This window comes from Lytechinus pictus, chromosome 1 (genome assembly GCF_037042905.1).
Source record: "Lytechinus pictus isolate F3 Inbred chromosome 1, Lp3.0, whole genome shotgun sequence".
In the NCBI taxonomy this organism is placed as follows: Eukaryota; Metazoa; Echinodermata; class Echinoidea; order Temnopleuroida; family Toxopneustidae; genus Lytechinus; species Lytechinus pictus.
The window spans coordinates 41,137,005-41,161,215 of NC_087245.1; the positions used below are offsets into that span (position 1 = coordinate 41,137,005).

General features: G+C 36.7%; 2 protein-coding genes across 7 annotated transcripts in view; one reads left to right on the forward strand and one right to left on the reverse strand.

Moving 5' to 3' along the window:
* LOC129263062 (tetratricopeptide repeat protein 39C-like) overlaps positions 1–6,422 on the reverse strand; it is a 22,158-nt gene extending 15,736 nt beyond the window's left edge. The window contains exons 1-3 of one of the 2 annotated variants that reach the window (XM_064103081.1): positions 6,262–6,422; positions 5,883–6,141; positions 1,736–1,784 (exon numbers count right to left, since the gene is read on the reverse strand). In XM_064103081.1, coding sequence (XP_063959151.1) covers positions 1,736–1,784; positions 5,883–6,010 — 177 coding nt within the window. In that variant the 5' untranslated portion in view covers positions 6,011–6,141; positions 6,262–6,422. Of the gene's footprint in view, positions 1–1,735; positions 1,785–5,882; positions 6,146–6,261 lie in introns of both variants that reach the window. The other variant, XM_064103074.1, reaches the window with a different exon arrangement.
* LOC129263074 (uncharacterized) lies at positions 6,357–23,681 on the forward strand. Of its 5 annotated transcripts, none has more exons than XR_010294285.1 (9): positions 6,466–6,686; positions 13,611–13,935; positions 14,958–15,014; positions 16,477–16,623; positions 17,285–17,407; positions 19,182–19,296; positions 20,210–20,404; positions 21,310–21,957; positions 22,105–23,681. XR_010294285.1 is itself a non-coding variant. In XM_064103096.1 (8 exons), exons 2-8 carry the CDS (start codon positions 13,627–13,629, stop codon positions 21,561–21,563), a joined length of 1,200 nt encoding a protein of 399 aa, XP_063959166.1. In that variant the 5' UTR covers positions 6,357–6,623; positions 13,611–13,626; the 3' UTR covers positions 21,564–23,681. The 5 variants fall into 5 exon arrangements, 3 of the variants coding, with proteins under 3 accessions (XP_063959166.1, XP_063959160.1, XP_063959168.1); XR_010294296.1 differs by having other exon boundaries at positions 6,523–6,623; positions 22,105–23,257; XM_064103096.1 differs by having other exon boundaries at positions 6,357–6,623; positions 21,310–23,681.
* The last annotated feature ends 530 nt before the right edge of the window (positions 23,682–24,211 follow it).

Below are 24,211 nucleotides of genomic sequence, written 5' to 3' on the forward strand. Positions count from 1 at the left end.
ACATTGTACTATGAATGTGCCATCTCTTAGAGACAGGCGAAGTGAATTTGTTGAGGGATTTGCACGCTCATTGCTAAAATCGAAATGACATCGCCACTTCCTGCCGGAAACCCGAAGTGTTAGGACTGAACTTTCTTTAAGAAATGCACATTATCTCTAAATACCCCAATTTGTGAAATTGTTACTCTGTAATGTAATCATGGCGGAAATCCCAGGGGGGACGGGGGGGGGGGGGGGGGGGGGCGCATCCTCCCTACCATTCAGAAAGGGGGGGGACACAATATCAAATGTCCCCCCTACTATTTGTGGTCTTTTATGATGGGAAAAATACATCATTCAATCATGTGGGATCCTACATGTATTTTGGACAAAATTACCTTACATTTAGGGTGATAACCTTTTTCTTTTTTTTCTTTTTTTTTGCTCGTTAAATTTTCCGAGGGGAAAAAATCCTTGATCCGCCCCTGGTCCCCCTACCTTTAGGGAGAGATTTCCTCCCATGCTACATTGTAATGTAATGTAATGCAATGTCCATGTTTTGAGCAATGTGTACCACTTACTCCACCCCCTATTGTTTACCAAAATTTCTTGTACATTACTAAAACGTCACCTTTTAATTTCAATGATTGAAGTTCCATTATTTAATACTTATGATGTACCAAGTAACTTTGGTCTACTTTTAATGGATGTTTCCTGTTTTCTTCATGTAAATAATGCGTGCTATCAATATTAATTTCAGACTGTACATTTCTATTATGAATGGCTATATTTACTTATCCTTTGATTTCTGTACATACCACAACTCTAAAAATAATTCTAATTGTAATTTAATCATTCGCAACATTGATTAGAGCCCCGTCTTACAAAGAGTTACGATTGATCCGATCAATCTCAAGTATATAGAAATCCATCAGTCATAATTTTTTCTTTTGGAAATTTGCTCAATGTCCTTTGAAAATAAAGAGAAGCATACTGAATTGTCAAGAAAACAGTTAATGTATGAAATTGAATATACATCATTTCTAGAAAATATTTTGAACAAACATGTATTTCAGATGTTGACATTGCTGGCTTTCCATAGTTGCGATTGATCGGATAAATCGTAAATTCGTAATTCTTTGTAAGATGGGCCCCTGGTTTGCAATCTCACGATGATCTCTCTCTCTCCCTCTCTGTCTCTCTCTCTCTGTAAATCTAAATTGTCTATTTTCAAGTTGTTATTTTGCATGGTCTTTGCCCACTTTTAATAACATGACTATTTAAAAATATCATTCGACAATCTATCTTACATTAATATATTTTTTTTCATACAGCTTTGCTGATTTTTCAAAATTACTCTTTTTAATACTCAAACACTTTATTTTTTTGTCCATTTGACTTTTAAAATCTTATGATTTTAATCTTTATTTAATCAATTGCAATCTTTGGAACTTGCCAGAATGATTTGCATAATATGGCCTTATAATGTATCTAGTTTAATAGGCTAGCACCGTCATTTTTATACATTGTATTGTTTTAAAACCTAGGTCAAAATCATATATGTATGTGTACATGTTTTTACTTTGTAAATATGATATTGATAAGTCTTCAGACTTTTGTCATGTAATCATTTCTCACAATAAAACCAAAATTGAATTAAATTGAATTGGACTTTGTACAAGAGCAAATACTACGGCAAACATTAGAAAAGTTTGAGAAAAAAAGAAAAATTATAAACAGATAGAGGCTTACTCACCATAAAACTGACAAAGCTAGACCCTGCACTCATCAAAGGGCTATAATGTCTGCAAGAAGAATAATAGCATACCATGAATGTATACATGTACAGTCAATGACAATCTAACATTACATACTACTGTATGAATGGCTGGTTAATATGATCTACATGTACATTCATCCTTTGTATTATAATCATTACAACACAAACATGTACATGTACATAAACAATGTTGTATGTTCAAACAGGTTGTTTCTCAAGACGAGATAGAAATTTCAAGAACTTTGCATGCAATATTTCCATGCATTGTATTAAAGATATGTCTGTTTGACAATATCACAAAGTACAAACCTTTCAATTCTTTGTGCTACATAGGATGTGTTACATGTATGTTAAGAGAAAAAAAATCTGAGATTAAATGGATGTTTTTAATCTGCTTAACCCTATTCATAGACTGGGCTATTTCGATGCCTTTATTGTGGGGAGGGGGCTGATTCAGCCTCCTTATGATCTTGGGCTATTCTTGGCCGTCAATCGCAACAAAAATTGGTGCGCTCATTACCCATGGCATAATCTACAAAACTATAGGATCGAATTCCGTGAAACATCTCATTGCTAATTAATGCATAAAATCAAAAGTTCACTGGAATTAACTAAATGATGCCCCTAAAATACTAATATTTGGTTCACAGACTCTTTATGAAATCTGATAAAATGTACTTGAAAAAAATTTCAACATCACATCTATCTTTTGTATTCTATTGTTTTCTAAATATTTATGTATTTCTTTTTTTGACTTTTTGTTGTTTTCTTTTTCAATGAAAATTGTTGGGACTTTATTTTGACCATAAACAAGATGAAATTAATTGATTTTCATCAGTAAAAGGAAAAATAATGATACATTTAATGATTTATGAATTTTGGCTAAAAACACTATTTGCATTGGATTTGTACACGAATTCACATTTATGTGCATTTCTAGGTCTGCATGCACTTACAAAATATTGCTTAATTTCAGAACCATGTACCAGGGCCTGGGGGTCGCAATTTTGGTCTCAAAAGTTGCGCGAGGTTTGAAAGTAAGAAGTTAGCAAGCGATGCGGTCAACAATTTCTGCGCAGCAGATTTATTGCAACAAATGTTGAGGGGGGGGGGAGCTTATTAAGTCTCCAAATTGTTTTTTTTTTAATGACTTGAATCAGACTACTTGACTTTTGTTAAAGTTTTGCCTTCATTTTAAACAAGAAACATGAGAAAAAAGTTAGCGTAAAAAAATTATCGTAATGATACTCCTTGGAAGACAGGTAGTCTGCAGGCACAGACCCCGATTGAAACATTGATCAACAAGTGGGTCTCCATGCAAAGACTAGAACACATAAAACTTGCTGTTTCAATGCTGTTTCAATACACAAGGCATTATAGGCTGCACATTGAGACCCTTAACTTGGGGAATCACGCCATGCTATCATGCCATGGACACAGAACTCACAGCTTATTCCTATTTTTGAACTCTACATGTTTCATTCAGTGTAAAATAAACAACTCTTTCGCAGCTGTGGTATCATTACTGGCTGTACTGGAAAGTGCAGTCTAGATATATCTGTAGCAGAGTTTCCAGGTCTTTTTTTCACTAGAGGTGGGCTATATAAATGGGTGATACTTCAACACCAAGTTTTACATCTCATATGAGGCAGATTGTTGTCCTATGACACCACTGAAGAAAATTGGTTGAAAAGTGGGACAGTGCAGGCAAAAAGACTATTTTGAAGGATGCATGGCCTAAAAATACCGAGTCATTGTCTCTTGAGGATGGAATAAGTCCTAATTTACTTTAATTTGAAGGCCTACTGAACTGATTTTGGTGTCTATTTATAAATGTTTTCTAGCCTGATGAAACCATTGGCATTGTCAACTATGCTTCATCCAACTTCCTTGTATCTTTGGAACAAGTGCAGTATAGGCTAAGTAATATGGAATAATAGTTCAATAATAATAATAATAATCATAATAACATTATCATTAATGATAAAAATATAATAATAATAATAATGATAATAATAATTATATTATTATCAACTTCTTTCTGCTCAAAGTTTGTTACACTCATTCAATGAACAAGGTTATGATATAACCTTGTTCTCAGTTATATCTCCATGTGTGGCAAAATAAGGATGGCAATGTTTGGCTTATTTTCTCTTTTTCTTTGGGACAAATTCTTGATTTTTTTTACACTGACAGTTTCCATTACACCTATTTGTCATACAACTTGGCCCTTAAAGTAAATTTGATTCTTTAAATTATTTTTTCTTAATTAAAAATAGAGATAAAAAAATGAAAATTTTCTTGCCATATTATTTTCCACCAATAATTCAAGTTTTTGAGCGCTCTAGTGAATACAAAAATTATTCCCAAGTTACTAATGAAAAATAAATTGCAACTGCACGGAAATTAGTAATTTTGGTCACAAAAGTGATATTTTAATCATTTTTTAAAGTGTGTGCTCTGTACAGCATTGGCATGCCATAGTCCAACCTGTAGATTCCCCACAGGCAGGGTGGTTGCAGTGAACAAGTGGTTTGTTACATGTATTTAACAGTGTCCAGTGTAGACCCTACATGATTACAAGTATTAAGAACCTATTGTTTAATTTTTGTGCAGATTTGATCAAGTAAATGTGCTTGACAATATTCGGAGGGGGGGGGGCAGTCAAATGTATTGCTACACATGCAGATTTTCAAAACAAAGGATGGTTTTGAAAGACTGGTCAGTGGTCAATCGCGGGGTCAAATGTTAGTATTTAGGGTATTTTTTTTTCCAAAGCTTTTTTTTTAAGACTAGCCAAACATGTTTAGGGTATGTTTTTTCCCCAAGCTTTTCCCCTGGGGCTTCTTCCTCCTCGTTTCTGAAAAGTGTTTGGGCTCGAGACAAAACTTGTTTAACCTTATGGGTCATATTCTAGAGACAACTTGTTTAGGGGCAAAAATGTGTAAAGCCCACAAAAACTTAGGGGTTATTTTGCTCACAGAGAAAAACTCGTTTAGGGGGTGTTCGGAAATTATTTGGTCACGCATGTGTACAGCAATACATTTGACTGCCCCCCCCCCCGGGACAATATTCAATAGACCAACAAGTATTACATAGTCCGGAGGGGGGGGGGGGTGTGCAGAATATTTGGTGGTCTTCTTTGCTTTAATTTTAGACTAGATATGATTATCATTAAAGGGGTATACTCTGGGCTGAAAATAATCATATCCAGATCTAGATCTAAATAAACTTGAGTAAAACACTGAACATTTCATCTGATAAAAGATAACATTGTAAAACATCTGCATGTAGTCATGAATAGGCAATGCAATATTTACTATATAAATCTACAATGTAGATGTGCACAGACATGACAGATGTCTCTACAGTAACTTAGTCTTAGACTAAGTACTACTTAGTACTAGCGTAATGAAATAAGTTGCAGCAATGATTTATCTCACACTTTACAGTAAGTCCTGTCTACATATTTAAATTGGTTGTCAATCCATTGATTATTTAAAAAAAATCAACAATTATAATTTATGATCAGCTTGCTTATTGCATTATATTAATTATGCATACAAATGTTTCACTGAAATAATGCAATATATTATGAATACGAGGCTGTCGCAAAAGGAACTTTTCCCTATGCAAATCTTAAAAATATCACAACAGGCTTAAGTTCAAAATCGTGTCAATCATGGCTCATTCATTGTCAATCTTTAAATATCTGTTTATCCTTTTTGACTTTTGTTTACCGTATCAATCTTCTTCTTCTTCTTCTGGAAACAGTACAGTCCACCGTCTGGTGTATTGTCGTATACCCAGTTGTTGTGTGTCCGGACAGGTTGTGTGTCCGGACGATCAATTTTAGAAAGTCATTTGGAAAAAATTACAAGCGAAGTTTCATCAAATTTTAGTTTAAAAATTTAGAAAATATTATAGAGAACAAAATAGAAGATGATTACAACTATTGAATTCATATTTTTAGTGTAATCTAATGACAAAAAAGAAGGCTTCAAAAATATAAAGTGTCCGGACACCCGATCCCCCATCCTACTGGTATTTTCAATTTCATGTCTGTAAATAATTTCAGCTTCAGCCTGGACATGATGGAGTAACATAACTAACAAAAACTCACCTGTATTTGGAAAATATTTCCATCGCTTCTTTAAAGCCATTGTTGAGCAGAAGGTTGATGCCTTCAAGTGATAACTTCACATCATCAATTTCCTCGGATTGAGTCCTACCGGTACTCGCGGCCGCCATGTCCGAGTCTGATGTTGGTGTATTACTGTCGCCGAAGTTCCCCGTTGTTATCGACTCTGTCACCGCTCATCAGATATTGCAGATTGTGACTGCGTCAGGATGCGTTGTGCGAGCCGTGTAGTTTCTCCCAACTGTCTGAATGTGAGACAAAAATGACAAGTCAATAATAATGGCCTACAGATATTAAATAGGCAGGATCATATTTGTAGAAATTGTTCTATTCTTATTCTTTAATACTCTACTCTTCTCACCAACGTATTAAAAAACGTTATGAACGCCCAATTTGTCGACCGCCATCTGTCGTTGAATGTACTGTGTTAATGAAGGAGATATATAAGAAAGATCTATACACACGTCTTGATGATAGGCCACGGATACGGTCTTTCGTAGTACCGGTATGCATGAGGTTACTACACGAAAATTTAGAGAGAGATATCTCGATTCGCAAGTTCTTTACATCAGCGCGCCGCGACGATCCACGACGTGACAGAAAGAAAAGTCGTGCGGATTTAGCATCATCATCAGCGCAGCGAGAAGTCGCAGTCCCACACTGCCATTTTCCCCTTCAATTAGGGAATTAGACTACGAATTAAGACGACCCAAGTAGCAGATGGTAAATTTCTATTTGGGTACCTCACCAGGAATTAGTTGGCAAAGTTCAAGTCATGTACCAGTGGTATGACTTTATAATTCATTTATTTATTTTTTCTTTTCTAAATTTTATCTTCGTTCGGGCCTCGCTCGGCTTTGCCTTGCGTTGTTGCAGCATGCGCAGCGAAGTGAATGCAATGACCAATACGCTGCTGCGCTGTACTGCATTATGGCACGGTAGTTCAATATCTTATGAAGTCAGCAACGTCAACAGCAGTCTGTCACGCCTAACGCTAAAACTAAGCTAAGCCCGTCGGGTCTCACACTATGCAATCCGGTGTGATGAAATTTTTCAAGAAATTGCATTTTGTATTCAATATGAAAGTTCCAAGACCAAGAAGTAAAATTATTTTATTTAGAGTGTGGCATATTGTTAGGAAAACTAAAATCATATTTTTTATTTTACTTTGCCAGTTTGCGGCAAGCCTAAGGCTTAACTTAAGCCAGGTTAAGTTATGCCGAACTTATGGTCGGAGTAAAGACAGTCTAAATTACTTTACTTACTTTACTTTTACTTTAAGTCCACGATGCTGTAGGCTTGAGTTGAGTGCCTGTTCATCGATCGTAGTATCTCCTCTGGTGGTAGTACAGTATCCATGTTATTAAAACAAAATATATATACCGGTACTTAACACGAGAAAGGACTATCAGAAGTTTGTACATGTGTGCTAAAAACCTTGGGAAAACAAAGACAATACTGCCTACACTGGCTTATAGAGCAAATCATAATTCTTTGACCAGTGCCTATCTAGACAAATTTTGAAGGAGTTGACTGAAGAGGCTGAAACAACACTGTCAGGAAGACTATTCCACATATCTACAACTCTGTTACTGAAAAAGTACTTTCTAATATCAAGCCTAGAAAATTTCTTTTCCAACTTCAACCTATGACCTCTAGACCTCCTTTGCGACTTAGTGAAAAGGTTGTGTTGTGTGTAATATATTCCAGTCATGTACTTGTAGACATCAATCATGTCACCTCTCCTTCGCCTATGAGCAAGACTCGGTAATTTTAGTTTCATGAGACGTTCCATATAAGACAGATTTCTAAAACCTGGAATCATTTTTGTGGCTCGCCTCTGAACACTTTCTAACTTTCTTTGTTCACTCAATTTATGTGGTGACCATGCGGCTTGTCCATACTCTAATAGGGGTCTGATAAGACCTTTAAACAAATATGACATTGTAACTGCATCCAGACAAACAAAAGATCTTCTAATGATTCCTAAGACTCTTGTTTCCCTTTAATGCTGCTTGTGACACTTGGTCTTTAAAAGACAGCTTTGAATCAATTAATATCCCTAGGTCTTTTTCTGCTTGTACCTCCTTAAGAGTAATTAGATTAGACTCTCCTTTCATGTAATACTGGGTCTGCTCTTCCGTACTGTTTTTTCCTAGCTTTAAGACGGTGCATTTATCCGGATGGAATCGTAGCTGCCATTTTTTAGCCCACTCTTCTAAAAGGGAGATATCTTTTTGGAGTTGTTTGACACCAACAACACTATCAGAACGTACATACATCTTTGTATCATCTGCAAACATTACAATATTAGACTTAACAACACTTGGCAGATCATTGACAAAAACCAAAAAGAGGGTCGGACCCAACACACTACCTTGCGGTACGCCGCTCAGTACTTCTCCCCAAGATGACGATTTTCCACCAACAACTACACGCTGCCGTCTTCCCGTTAAAAAAGACATAAGCCATACGTGGAGTTTACCACAGATACCGAAGGATTCCAACTTTAGAAGGAGACGCCGATGAGGCACCGTATCAAACGCTTTCATGAGGTCCATGTATATGGCATCAATTGTACCACCCTCATCCAGTACCTGTGTCCACTCATCAAGCACCTCTAAAAGATTAGTGACAGTTGATCTTCCATCAACAAAGCCATGTTGACACATAGAAATTAAATCATTCTCTACCAAATATACACACAATTTATCACAGATTAACTTCTCCATAATTTTACAAACAATGCTTGTTAGACTCACTGGTCTATAGTTTTTACAATCAGCCTTACTGCCTTTCTTGAATATAGGTGAAATATTAGCAGACTTCCAATCCAATGGTAACAAGCCACAATTCATACTCTTGTTAAACAGTAAGGACAACGGCAGCGCCAATACATCAGCCAATTCTCTCAATGGAAAAGGATGAAGACCATCAGGTCCAGGAGATTTATTAGTCTTCAAATTTGACAACAACTTAAAAACATCGCCTGAAGTTATTTCAACATCACTAAGAGGGGAATCATAATGCATTTCCTGTGAGAGGGGAGGAATATCATGAACATTCTCCTTTGTGAAAACAGACGAAAAAAAGGCCTGCAAAATCTCTGCCTTGTCCTGGTCAGAAGAGGTAACACTTCCGTCTTCCTTTGTAAGATTTGCTACATTTTCGCGAGTTGTTGTCTTTGATTTGACATACGACCAAAAACCTTTTGCATTTCGTTTGACACCTGAAGCAATTGAGCGCTCAAAATCACTAGCAGCTTTCCGACAATACCACCTCGCCTGATTACTTGCCCTCTTATAGCGTTCTTCCTGTTTTTTGAGCTCTGAGGGAGTATATTTTCCATAACTTTTCTGACTATGCATGTAGCGCCACTTTCTGAACTGCCTGTGTTTCTCTCGAACAAGATCAAGTGTTTTTCCTTTGACCCATGACTTATTTCGTGTATGTTCTCTATATTTTTTCTTAGGTATGTAGCGATCAAATACATCAAGCAACGTTTTCTTGAAAAAGATCCATGAGTCCTCCATTGACTTTACAGAGAATTCATCAGCCCATTCAATATCAACTAACTTATCATGCATGGCATCATAGTCTCCTTTACCATATACCAGTCGTTCTCGATCATCGAGCCTCGAACGGCCACCAACTTTCAAGTTAAAAATCAGAGTACAATGGTCACTTTTACCACGACCTGCTGAAGTAACAATACTCGAGATAGCACTCTCATTTAGAGTAAAGACAAGATCTAAAACATTTGAACGCTGACCTTCACGGTGGCGTGTAGGCTTAACCTGGTGCTGAATCAGAAATGCATCTTTACTACAGTCCAAAAACTTATGAGCTGGGTGCTCTTCACCAGATGAACATGACTCCAGCTCCCAGTTAATTTCTGGGTAATTAAAGTCCCCAAATAACAAAACTTCCTGAAATTTGCTTTGTCCTATTTCCTGAAGTAACAAACATAATTTATCATTGATTTCATCACTTGCATTAGGGCTTCTATACACCAGACCAACTAAAAGAGAACCGCCATCTTTCAGTCCCACACAAGCAAACACTGCTTCCTTAAAAGCAAGATGAGAAAAACCTACATATACCTCTGCTTTGAGGTCTTTAGAAATATACAAACAAACACCACGACCAGCGTCATGAAGATTATGAAAAACATCAAAACCATCCAGCTTAACTTCAGCTGGGTCAACACTATAACGCGAATTTTTAGGTTTGACTTCACTTAAACCAATAACATGAGGATGATGCAATGAAATGAAAGTTTCTAACTCGTGTCTCTTATTTAACAATGAATCTACATTAGTATATACACATTTTACTTGACCTACACCTAAGGACGAGCACCTATTAGAGGAAAATCCTCGTTGCTCGCTAGATTTGGAGGAGTCGGCGTGTTTACCCTGACTCTTTCTCTGACAACTTCCTCCTTTTTTTGAAACTGACTTTGATTTTGCACATTACCACGACTAGGACTTTGAGATTGGTTTTGTCGCCTTTGCGCTTCTGAAATGTACATACCTATGTTAACCACTTTGCCTCTTCTCCTTACCCACTGGGCATTCACATCACCTTGTTGGATAGATTCCTCTTTCTTCCTCTGCCATTCTTTGCGCAAGGTATTTTCTTCTTCCCTTTGCATTGGGGTGAGGTCTTTACGGATAACGACTCGCTTTGTATTGTCAAAGTGTTTTAGTTTAGGCGCACATTGTAGGATGGCATCTCTTTGCCCAACAGTGGCCGTGCTAATCCGAACAGGCCTAGGCTTAGCAGCTGCAACCTCACGTCTATATTTTCCAAGTCGTCTACAATCAGTGATGGTGACCGCAGGGGTCTCAATTTGAGCAAGCATTGCATTAACAAGTTCCACATCCTCATTCTTTCTGATATCCACATCAGCACTGTCACTTTCCTGGATATTAAAAATGATAGCATTCATTTTTCTATCCTCCCTCTCTAATATTTCGTTTACGCAGGGGCCAATACTCGCATTCACAGGATCCTCATGGTTCCGTTTCAACAGATCCAGCTCTGATTGAACAGACGTCAACTGAGTTTGAATGGAAACAACCTCAGATCTATCTGCTTTCAGTTCCAGCTTACTGTTAAGCTGTTGGACACTAGCTGCCAACATTTGCATAGTCTGGTCTAACTTGCTCTCAATACTTGCTAATCTGTCAACAGGTAATTGCGCCTGAGCAGACTGATCTACGACACCACCATTAGTACATCTACCGACGTGTTGAGAATTTACGCAAGAAGGGCATTTCCACTGAATTTCAGGTTTAGACAACAATTTCTTTTCTGACTTATTGTATGGCAAGCACTTATAGCACATCCACCCACCACAGCAATCACATTCTAGCATTTCAACAGAAGAGTTGCCGTACAATGTGCCACAAGGCCCAATACATCGTGAATCGTCTTCAGAGTCATTGACATATCCCCTTTTTTTGCTCGAGTTGGAGCGAGCCTTACTAATGCTAGAACTATGTCTATGACTTTGAGACTGTGATTGAGAAGTCTCCAAATTTTCTATATCATTTCCGCTAGCCATGCTGCAGCAATAATATTGAAAAAGCCTAGCAAAAGTGAGAATCTAATGTCAGACCACGGCACTAGTAACGTTAACTGATTTTTTTTTTTTTTTTTTTTTTTTTTTTTTTTTTTTTTCTTTACGTAAGATTTTTAGATCTAAAGTTTATTCTGTTTAAGTTTAAAAATAGTGCTAATACTGCTATATATCTAGGCCTAATATCATTGAATATTCTGTTAGTATCAGAACTTTGCAATCAAATCCAGGCAGTTATGTGACTGTCTCCCACTCTCTGCTCAGCTCTGCAATACAAACTGACAGTGACACTGACACTGACAGAGTACCGGTACAGTATATACAGGAGTACAGCAGTAGGCCGGGCCTAGGCCTACAGTAGTACAGGTGAATAAAAATTATCAAACCTTTTTTTTTTTTTTTTTTAATAAGAGTATTAAAAAGGATATGAGTTTATAATCCAAGGATATCTGATATAAAGATAGATTTATTCATCATTCATATAACCAGAAACTTAGTGTACATACATACTCACAAGTAATCTCAACCATAGATAGAATTAAATCCCCACACCGAAGTGAATACCTGGGACTGAACACACAATCCTGCACAAGCAATGCAACCTCGTCCAAAAATTGAAAGCAAGAAATCAAAAGAAAAACACAAAAGGCTGTGTCTCTAAGATTACTTGCCCTTTCTTGTAAACGTCTCAAAATCTGTGATTTGAAGCCGGTCCGCAGTACCCCACACCTATCATTTGCCTCCGAATCCAATGGCGAACACGGGTCATGTAGCCTTTTGGCAATTTTGCTTATTTTCTCTTCAAATATTTTCTCTCGAAATGTAATGTTAGTGCATAATTTTTTGCATATCAGTAGACAACTTTATTAGTGATTCATCTGATGCCTGGCCATGGGGCTGGGCCAAAAAGTCAAAACTATATATTTTTTTGACAAAAAAAATTGTGGGATACATTTTTTACCTTCCACCAATGGAGGACCGCACAATGCCTGAAATTACAGTTTTTGAGTGCTCTAGTGAATAAAAAATAAACACCAGGATTAGTGAACTTTTGTTAGATGACTATAAAATGGAAACAACTTGCATCAAAATGAGTCTTTTTATTGTTACCTGACATGAAAACTCAAATCTATAACATTTTTTGCTGATCATGTGTGTATCGAGTGGCTCTCGTCTTTTTGGGTTCAAGTCTATATGACCCTGCTCCCTGTAATAAAGATATTATTTTGTTATTCAACTCATTTGATTCTCATTTGTTTCCTCTTGATAGGTCATTTCATAATTACCCTACTAGACAAATTAACAAATTTCATTTACCCCGTTTTAGGACTTTATTGGCAAAAAGTGCATTCATGTTCAATGGTCCCAGATTTTGGAACTCCCTCGACAATAACATAATAAAACAGCCCTTCTCTATATTCTTTTAAAAGAAAACTGAAAACCTTTTTTACTCAAATCCTACAGAGGTCTTCAAAACTAATTTTCCCACCTCAGTTTCCCCTAAGACCACAATTTATTTTTATATGTCTTCATCATTATTTTATTTCAAACTCTTTCTACATGTTCGGTCGCAATCCATCCTGTTTGTACTCATATTTATATCTCCGCATTGTCGTCTCGTTATTTTTTTATTTTTTTTTCTTATTTAATTTTCTCTTTTTGTGTGTTATCTTTAGACATCTGTTACCAGCAAGTCTCCTTAGGCAAATAGCAACTATTGCGTCTCTCTCTCTCTCTCTCCCTCACTCCCTCTCTCTCTACTTTCTCTTGGGGAGATTCACATTATACAAGCTATGCTTTTGAGTGAATCTCCTATTTCCACAGATCCTTTTTTTCTATTTAAATCATGCATTATAATTTGTCTACAAAATGTACCATATTATGTAAATACCTGTGTTAATTATCATTGATGTTATTGAATATAATTCAAATGACAATGATTCATATTGTAAAAGTTTCCTATAAATGTAAGATAATAATTTGTATTATTCTTTATGTTCTGTTGGAAATAAAATCTGAATCTGAATTTTACTTATTCTTCACGACCATGACAGTTGAGTGCATGGTCAAACCTAGTTCATAATAAGCTTTAAGATAATTTATTATTTTCTTGTTTTAAACAGGAAGGAAGACGCAACCATGGATTTCCTCTTGAACAGGACATCCCGAACCACTCGCCTCAGCATGTCCATCGAAGCGGGTGAGAACCTCTGCCATTCTCACTCAATCAACATACTTGGCCCGTCGGCCTCCCAGCCTCTCTCTGTCCAGACTGTGAGGGCGGACAGTGGCTCCGCTCCTTCGACGCTCTACAATGCAGCCTTTGCCAGGAAGCTGGGATGGTCCCACATTGCGTGTGCTGCCCTCTGCATCCTCTTGGGTATCGTGACGCTCATCTTGAGGTGCCAAGTGGCCTGGTTGGGTTCCCCGCTCTGGTCAGGATTAGCGGTAAGTGGCCGGCCATGCATTGGCAGATTATTTTTTGTTGGGGGGGGGGCTAGATAATGTGTACAATTTTTGAAAAAGACAAGAGAAAATTTAAAAAAATGTGTCCCCTCCCTGGCATAAGGTGAGGGAACAGTATGAGTGGGATGATAATTTTTTTTAGGGGGTGGGGAGGGGGGAGCTTGACAATTTTCTTTGCGGTAGTCCATTCATAGACAGAGTGAAAACGTGTTGAAGTAGTAGACTAATGTGCTCGGAAATGATTTTTCTTCAAGTCATAATTGTGTTCTACTGGGTACTTGACATACTTTTTAGATTAATATCTGTATGACATTAGGGTGTTTGATTTTCAGTTTTTTCATTGTAAATATATTAAGCTTCAGTGTCTGTTGTGCAACAAATCTAGGTATCAAATTAAGTTTTCTTTTTTCTTTTTCTTTTTTTTTAGGGGGGAAGGGGTTGCATTTGAAGGCCACGTTGAATGAGGGCACCTGTAAAAAGCTTTCTTTTTAAGTTAAAATCAATATATGTTACGACTATTCCAACCTTCAACTTCATGGTTGCAGCAGTGAATAGATAATGAAATATAATTATGAAATTTTGTACATGTTTTATCCAGTATATTATTCAGGTAAGATATTACTGAGTGGGTGCGAAAATTGGTTATTTTGTACCCTTCCATCTTCTTTTTTCCACACTTCTTTTTTTCACAGTTCTGGGTCCCGTCTTTAAAGAGTTGCAATTGATCCGATCAATCACAACTATGGAAAGCTAGCAACATCAACATCTATTATGCATGTTTGTTCAAAATATTTTCTAACTATGATGTATGTTCATGCATTCATTGCTTTCTTGAAAATTTGCTGTGCCTCTCTTTGTTTACAAAAGATATTGTGAAAATTTCCTGTAGAAAAAATTGACAGTGATGGATTTCCATAGAGTTACGATTGATTGGGTCAATTGTAACTCTATGTAAGACGAGGCCCTGGTAACATTGTACTCTTACCATTTTTCTGTTGCCACAGTTTTTCCTTGTTGCTGGGATATTCGGCATTGCAGCAGGCCCAAATGACACATGCACTGTAAGTGATCGCTGTTATATTCATAAGGCTTTGAATTGTACGCTTTTGAAATTTGGATGAAGAAGTGAATGATCAGAGGCAACAGATATATTTTGTCACTACCTGTCTGCCTCTTTAATTACAAACTTAGACATTTGTTTTTATAATCTTTTATCCAAATATGCTCATGCATGTAAATAGGCCTACATATGTACATTTTTTGTGGGGGATACAAAATTAAATAGTGGTATGAAACTTTATGGCCCGAATTCACAAAGGTGGTTTTGAAAACCCACGGTTGAGTCCATGGCTTATGCAGATTTCCTGCATAAATTACTCTTATTTTACCGCGTATATTAAAAAAAATGTCCAATGCCGATGCGCGCTTTTGTCACAGTGCGCAAAATTGACGCCTACTGCCGTGGTTATCCACGCTATTTTATTCAGGAGTCCACTGTTTTGAATAATGAGTTCACTCTTCAAACAGTGGACTCATGAATAAAAGAGCATATCTAACCATGGTAACGGGCGTCAATTTGGCATACTGTGACAAAAGCGCGCATCAGCATTGGACATTTTTTATACACGCGCCCGATACGCGCTAAAATAAGCGTAATTTATACAGGAAACTGTATAAACCATGGATTCGACCGTGGGTTTTCAAAACAACCTTTGTGAATTTGAGCCTATTTGTTTGATAACAATCATTGAATGAATGAACAGATTACTTCAGTTGAAACTTTATATCATCCCTGTATAAGATAATGTGTGTGAATTGATTTGTGTTTGGTCTATCCCTCACAACCCTTCCAGCAGTCTCATAAAACTACTTCTTCAATCTATTTGTAATTTAATTTTCTGTGTTCTCTCATTACCAAATTGAGTTCATGTTCTAAGTTCATGATAATTCATTCTGAGTATAATAGGAAAAGCAAAATTACTTTTCGTGCATGTCCGATGAGGATTTTGTTCAGTTTAATTCATTTTGGGCACTTGGTGGAATTCTAGGATATGAAATAGGCCTACACACAAGATAGGCTCATGTCTAGGCAACCGTTTATCATGTTAACTCAATTTGACCAAGAGATAGACTTCCATTCTCTCAATTCAGTTCAATTCAATTCAAATAAAAAATAAGTACAATACAAAGTATAGAATAGAGTAATAGCAATGTACAACAATGAAAAGGCAAGCAAATGTAAGATAAAACAGGGGAATAAACAGATACATATAGCAATAAAAAGATACAATATAATTGGATTTGGGTGGTTGTATAAACCTTAAACGTTTGTGGAGACAACCACCCTGTAATAAGTCTCATTGAAACTACAATATAACATTTAATGCTAATTTAAGTGATAAAATATAAAATTTGGTAATAGAAAGGAATTATATTTATACCATAAAAACAAGTTAAAAACACATTTAACCGGACCAACCCATCACATAATTACACCATAATGTTTCATTCATTTTCTCGAAGGTGGCCTCGTTCATGGTGATGTCAGTGATGTCGGCCATAGTGGCTTTTGTGATGTTGATCGCGATGCTGGTCGCTGCTAGTACGGAGTACGCATTCTGCAGACATACCTGTAATGCTGCCTACTGCACTACTGTTTGCAATGGACAGGTGAGTGTAGTGGATGTTAACATCTCCCAAAGCTCTTTGTTGACTTTGTTTACATTTTTATTGGTAGTTGTTTATGTGTATACGTATATATCCAAAGCAACTGTAGCTGCGCTAGCGCCATGAGCGCCTGGAGGGTGTGTGCGCTCTAGAAGACATCGCCATTAGTTCTATTGCAATTTTTGACAAGAGACCTTTCCATTTCTTTCAATTGGATACTTCATTGTAATTTTCTAAAAGAAGATGTTTAGTATAAAGTCTTCCTGGTTTACATGTACAAGTCTGCAATATTCAACTTTGTTCTTGTCTCGATTGTCGGTCGATAAGGCTATCTGCTCTTTTTTGTTGGCCCCTCATTCTCATAAATATGTTTTCTGTATGTTGTGACAATGTATTACTTATGTATTTTATGTATGTTCATGTTTTTATTGAGAATGTAAATAAATTGAATTGAACCAATACATAGATGCAGTGACATCTATCACCTTGTCCACTTTGAATTTATTTGCATTTAATCAAGATAAGTGCTCAGAATGTTGTTTTGTGGGGCACATGTAGGAACATTAAGTAGTTGAGGACTTTCGATGGGCTAAACAAGGCTACTGGTTGGTATAATTTGCTGTAATGCTTCAATTTACCATGTTTCAATTGTTCATTCATCCAGGCTGGTAGGATCTCGGTGGATGTTCTTGTCGCGATTGTCGGTCTGATGGAGTGCATCATCTCCATCATGTCCATCTCCGTATCCTGTCGACGCACGCAGGCCTCCGTGTCCACACAAACCGTGGTAAGTCTCTTCACTAGCTGTAATGTCACGATCACATCAAACCGACTACTGACCGATTTGAAACTATTGGTTATTGGAGTCGGTTTTACACAGGGGCTTGGGGCAATTTTGCCCCCCGAATGCCCCAATAGAGCCCCGGTAAATCCTCATTCACTGGAATGTTCAAGCTTTCACAATGCTGCAGATTTAGGCAGTAGGTTGTGAAAAGTAGCCCCAGACGTTTTTTTTTTTATTAATTTTTTGCCTTGTATCATTGGTGTGACTGTGATAAGACATTGGTCAGCTGCTGACATCTTGTATCTCAAATTTTTTTTTAATTATCGAAATTTCAGGACTGCTATAAAAGCTAAGTCAAAGCTGTCAACTAATATGTTTTAACGATATTTGTATGTTTTTTTCATAATCAAAAGTGAAAAAATATGATTTTTAATTGCCATATATGGTTTTTTTTAATTGGATTCACATGCTTCATATGCGTAATTTATCATTTTTTGTACCAAAATATTTTTTTTCCCTTCAAAATATGATTTTAATAATGGATCAGTATGTTTTTTGGTCAACAGAGGTTGGCAGCTCTGCCAACCTAGGCGCTCAAGTATACGGTTCTATTTCAGAGTTATCACGTAAATGGCAACCTTCTTTTGCCAAGGAAGAATTGTCTACAGAAATAAGGAAACTGTCTTCATACACTGTTGCTATCATTAATTCTTAAACTGATTTATAATTTAAAATGATTTATTCATTAAATTTCGAGATCTATACAAGGTTTTACCACCCGACTGATGATGAAAAGGTTGCTAGAAGTCTAGAGAATAGTCAGCTGGCACAAAAACATCAGACTGCATTAAGCCTGTCATGATCCTGAGCCTAAAGATTGATTGGATTTTATAGTTTAGCAATATTTGTGAAAACATATATATATGCATGCCATCATGAATATGCAATAGGTATGCAATCGTAATAATGACGATTTTAATAACAAGAAAATGGAAAGCGGGAGCATGACATCATCAGCTTGCTTATTGCATACTGATGAAGGCATGCATAGAACTGTTTTAATAAATTGATGCAAAATTTTAAAATGACATAACTTTTTTCTTCTCTCTTCCGATTTTGTTGAAATTTCCAGTGTATTTCTAATTAGTCTTATTTTACTCTATTTATTCAAATCCTATTATTTTCAGCCTGGAGTACCCCTTTAACCCTTTGAACCCTGAATTATTTGCAGATATCAAGATAATCGGCAAAATGAAGGAATGCATGACATTTGAAATAAATGCTCTATTCTGATTCGAGCTCAACCATGTCAGCGGCAGCTCACTCCGCTGGTACCTGGCCTGGCCCGGCTGATGTTGTTTAGCTTCCCATGATAATCTCAAATTTTGTATCAAACTCACTGCTTTGACGGAAGTAAAATTAATAGTTTACGCATGGTCGCGCCTCGCCGTGTATTATCGCACAAGCCTCGTTGGTAGGGTAGTATATTTTGGTCATTTTTTATGCTAAAATCTGAAAGCCAATCGTTGACGAAAGTGTAAACTGAAGTTATCAACTTAATATATGTAAAGTGACATCATTTTTAAAGGTCAACTGATATCTAAAACCCTTGCTTTTCGAATCACATGACTCGTAGCCGGTGTTACGGCTTTTCTGGTATATGCGCGACTACACGTTCATGGTGAAGCTGGTATTCCGGCTTTACGGGTTCAAAGGGTTAAAGTTTTACTTTTCTACCTGAATAGTATATTAACCAAGTCTTTTCTTCTGCCATTAGGTACAACATTTTTTCCCATCATCTGGTGGTCGGGTGACAATTTACACTTCTGGACAGAATGCGAGCCTAATGACCAATGAACAACAGCAGCAGCAGAATCACGCTAACTTGCCATGTAAGTTTTAGGCTATTCTGGTTACCATGGAAACTAAATTACCCCCCCCCCTTCACTAAAAAAATGAATGAAATTGTAAAAGGGAAATTCATTGAAAATTAAAAGATGACAATAGAAATAGATGAATATAGATATAGAAAGATAAATATAGAAATAAATTATAATTGTCTAGGAATAAAAAATGTTAGAATAAAGTTGCAAAAATAAGATTAACTGAAAATTATTAGATAATAATGTTAAAGATAGACAAATGAATATATGAATATATAGATTAAAATAATAATAACCCCCAAATTGAAGACTGCAACCTTATTTCAGAACAATCAGCATTTTGAATATTTTTGTTATGTATGAAAAAGTAAAGTCATTGTAATGGTGGTTAAGAATAAATGTTAATGAATTCTAGTGATATGAAAATTGCAGACTATTTGAGCTAAATTTAACTGCAAGACCCCTCTATTTCATTATTTACTGGCTTTCAAAAAAAAAATCAAAATTTGTCAAAGATGATGTAATGTTATCAGGTTACGAGATAAATCTTGACAAGATTGATTGGTTTGTTCGTTCTTTACACAGTGCTCGGGATGATTTTGCCCTAATAATGCTCATCAAAAGGGCCCCAGAAAAAAATATGTTTTCACTGTACTGCAATAGTAAAGCTTTTCCAATGATCCAGATTTATGCAGTAGATCGTGAAAGTAGCCCCCCCCCCTCAAAATTTTTTTTAAAATAGATATATAGAATAATAGTAATAAAATGAATGAATATATTAAAAAATTAAAAAAAGGAAAATTTTGCCTGCTGCAGAGTCAGCCTATGCATCTGTTGTCTCTTGATATTGACCTTGATAAAGACATTGCTTTAAGAAGTGTATTCAAACTTGGGTTATCTCTTTGCCACCGTGTCCTTGTAGTGCATGTGTACGACCAGCCATCGGTGTATCCTGTGACCCTTCCCGGTAGCATCATGGCGTACCCCGAGGATCAGAGCCTGCCTTTCCACGCCCAAGCTCAGCCCACCACCCACCCACCTCTGCATACCAGCGTGGACACTCTTCCTTCGACTGCACCTGTTGTAGGGATGTCTCATCAAGCCCCGTATTCCTCAGGTAATTTGCCTAGCAGTTTGTATGGTAAAAGAAGCAATCGATTGATCAAAGAGAGTGCATGTTTAAAAATGGAACCTTTTAATTTTGTTTAAACCAAAATTCTTTCTTGTAAAGAATTAAAAATATTGTTTTCTCCATTCATTGGAAATTTGTTGAGTTGTGGGATTAGTACTGGTTGATATTTGATTTCAGTGTTAGTTGATTATCGCCAGCAAAGCATCGCCAATAACATGATATATTTTGCTTAGTCTTAAAATTCTATATATACGTTCATTATGAGCTGCAGTTCTGTGAGAGCAGGGAAGGGAGAAGTGAAAGTAAGACTTCCATCTGTGCTTGTCCATGACACGTGGGTACCAACTCACAAAGATCTAAGATGGTACAATGCAATACAGAAATATATATATTTATATCTGCAGTGAAGAGATGAAGCTGAAGTTGAGATCGATGGTGAGAATTTGCACTGTGCAAAAGCTACAACTTTTCTAGCTAAACACGAATTGGTACACATTAAGCAAAATTTATTTCTATTATTGTATTTTCCAGAAATTTGTGTCAGGCGGCACATCCCATTTAAACCCAAGAGCCAGGAGGTAATTTGGCTTGCCATGCAGCTATGCCCTGTTGAAAAAAAGAATTAATATAGAAGATGACCTCTAGACTTTATTTTATGTGTGGACTAAAATTCTTTTTTTTTTTCATGTGCCTCTTGCCATTGCTGGGCCGGGGGGGCCTTGACTGCTTTCTTGGAACCTTTCTTGGAAATTTGACCTGTTAGCTGGTCTGTGAAAAATGTACCGAAGCGTGTGCACCGATCAGATATTCGATTGCTAATCTTGTTTTGTCTTCATAAACCGTGTATGTATTTTCCTATGTTTCTTCTGTTTTTGTTTCTTTATTTGCAGCTGGAGACATTGTTTATCCAATTGGCCATGGGGAAGTCCTCTCCCAAGAGGGAGTTGCCTTGCCACCGTACTCTGTGGTGCAGCAGGATGACACCAACACCGAGAGGTCACCACCACCCCCATTCACATCTTACATATCACCAGACACCGAGCTTACACCAGAATTAGGCACCATGGTGTATCCTTATGGAACCTCTGTGTATTCGTCCCTCCCACCACCTTACCAAGCCAGCAGGGAGTTTCAGAATGTGTAAGGTGTTAATGAGAGTGTACCATCCAGGCATGCTTAGACTCTACATTCAAAACCCACATAAACACTTGACACCAAGGTTACACCATATTGCATCTTGTACCAACCAAATGGTACCTCTATGCATCCATCCCCACCACCACAATAGCTATTGAACCTGCAGGTGATTTTGTAATCCGGGAATTTTACATTCAAAACCTACACCACGGCACTTAATTAACACCAAGGTTACACCAGATTGCACCTTGTGGTAAATGGAGCTTCTGTGCATACATTCCTAGATATTAAAATGAAAGACGATTCTGTGGTCCATTTTGTTTAGAGATTGAAGATTACACATGGAATACTGATAGCCTCAAGCCTCTTGCTATATGGACAATAACCAAGAGACCCCAGGGGCCCGTTGCAGAAAGAGTTGCAATCGAACACAACTCCAAAAATCTTGCATAATTTGATTTTTCAGTCAATGGAGCACCCGTATTCGGGACTTGCGCTTGATATTTTGACTTGTGTTTAAACGCAACTCTTTCTGCAACAGGCCCCAGATATGTAGCACAAAGTGTGAATTTTCAATTAATTTTGTGCACTGAACTAGAAAATCCTACTTCCTGTTTAGTGATGTGGGACCCTACAACTTCCGATCTACGCTTACCGTAGCTGAGGGCTAGGCTGGTCGCATCTGTGCTTTCACCGTTTTCAGTCTCTTCTTACATTTCGAGGAGGAATCATTGTAAAATTTGCTACTGGGTCATGTTATCCCTCTCACTGTATACTAATTGTTACCTTCAAGGTATCAGAAGTTACTGGGTCACACCAGTACACAGCATGACCTACATCCAGGAACTTTTGGTTATTGTCGATAGCAAAGAATTCTATCATCATAAAAAAAAGGGCCAACTCAGTTCATAATGGGGACTTTTTTTTAATCACAGAATCAATGACATATTCTTTGATACCTGATCCATGACAGATACAGAATCTCTCACTGGATCATAATCCTTGGCATGTTGTGTACAAAATTAAGAGTTACAAGTGATTGTAGATTGATTATACCTTTATGTGCTTCAGGGCACAGATGTAATATACACTATGCAGTCTAGCGTACATGTAGGTGCTTGCATTCCAATTTAATCAGCTTTAACATCCAAATCAAAATTGTATTTCGTATATATATTTGAGGAAAGAATCTAATACCCTTCTTTTCAATTAATGATCATTCCAAAAATCTATTTAGAAGTATTCATGCTAGAAATACCAAAGGAAATATGACAGGTGTGGTTCTCAACAGTATTCTCTCAATGTAATGGTATTTAGATATATTCTTTAATCCAAAGGATAATTTGTAACAAAATCATGTCCATTTACATGGTTTATGTGCAATACATATTGATTAAGGTTTCAGTGCAACATTTGGTAAAAGAGATAAAGAGTTTACATGAAGTGTAAGATTTTTAATTGCATTATAATGTTGTTCTTGTTGTTTTATTCAAAATTTTTTAATTCTTTATAATTCAGTCTGATTTAATTAAAATGTGGTTTATGCTTTAGATTGTTACACAGCAGTATGCTATTTGTTGAATTACGTTGACAAGGTATACTGGCTAATTCATGAAGAAGATTTCAGATAAAACATTACTTTAACTGGATAATTTTTCAATAATTTTCCTGCATAAATGTTATCAAACTTCTTTTAACACTAAAAAAAAAAACACCTGAGGATCATTTTATAAAAGAACTTGCAGGGTGATTTATTTGACAAAGTCAGATAAAAAATAGCCATCAAAATCAATCGGTTGTCAGATCTACAACTTGTTGCATGAAAATTGTTGATGAAATGCCCCCCAGGGGGGATTGTAAATTTCATGAACTTTTTTGTTGTTTTGCATGTTGTCAGATGTGACTATTTAACTTCATTTCATTTGGCTCGGAGGCATATGTGTCTGACTGCTATTACGTTAACTGTTGGATAAAACAGACTTTAGTATGCTCCTCATCATACAAGCACAGTTTCACAAGGCAGATGGAACCAATAATGTATTTACAGGGTATAATAGCAATGTTGATCGCTGTAGTATGATATTGTGTGGTTTATGTAACAAGGAAATAAAACAGATTAATATACATGTACATGTATGACAATCATATATTATATATACAGTCAAACCTGTGTATAGTGGCCACCAAAGGGAAACAAATGTGGCCACTATAGACAGGTTGGCAGCCATCTTGAATATGCCATGTATTGTAGATATTGTGCAATATACTGGACATACAGTATGTGTCTCTAAATGAGTTAATTATTTTAAATATAAAATTGCATACCTGGATCTATTCCAATCCACCAAATACTTATGTAGATTGTATAATCATATTAAGAGTACGGTAAGATTCATGTTCAGATGCAGCTGCAAGCGTAAGGACCAGCAAATTCAATTACTGTCAGAGTCAAAAGCTTCAGTGAAGCTGATTTCAGTGGCCACTATAGAGGATGGTATATTGACCGAGGGACGCAAAATGAGTGGCCGCTGGCCGCGTTAGACAGGTGGCCACTATTGACAGGGTCAACAACACATGATTTTCCTGCGGGGGAATTTGAAGTGGCCACTGTAAGCAGGTGGCCACTATAGACGGGTGGCCGCTAAGACAGGTTTG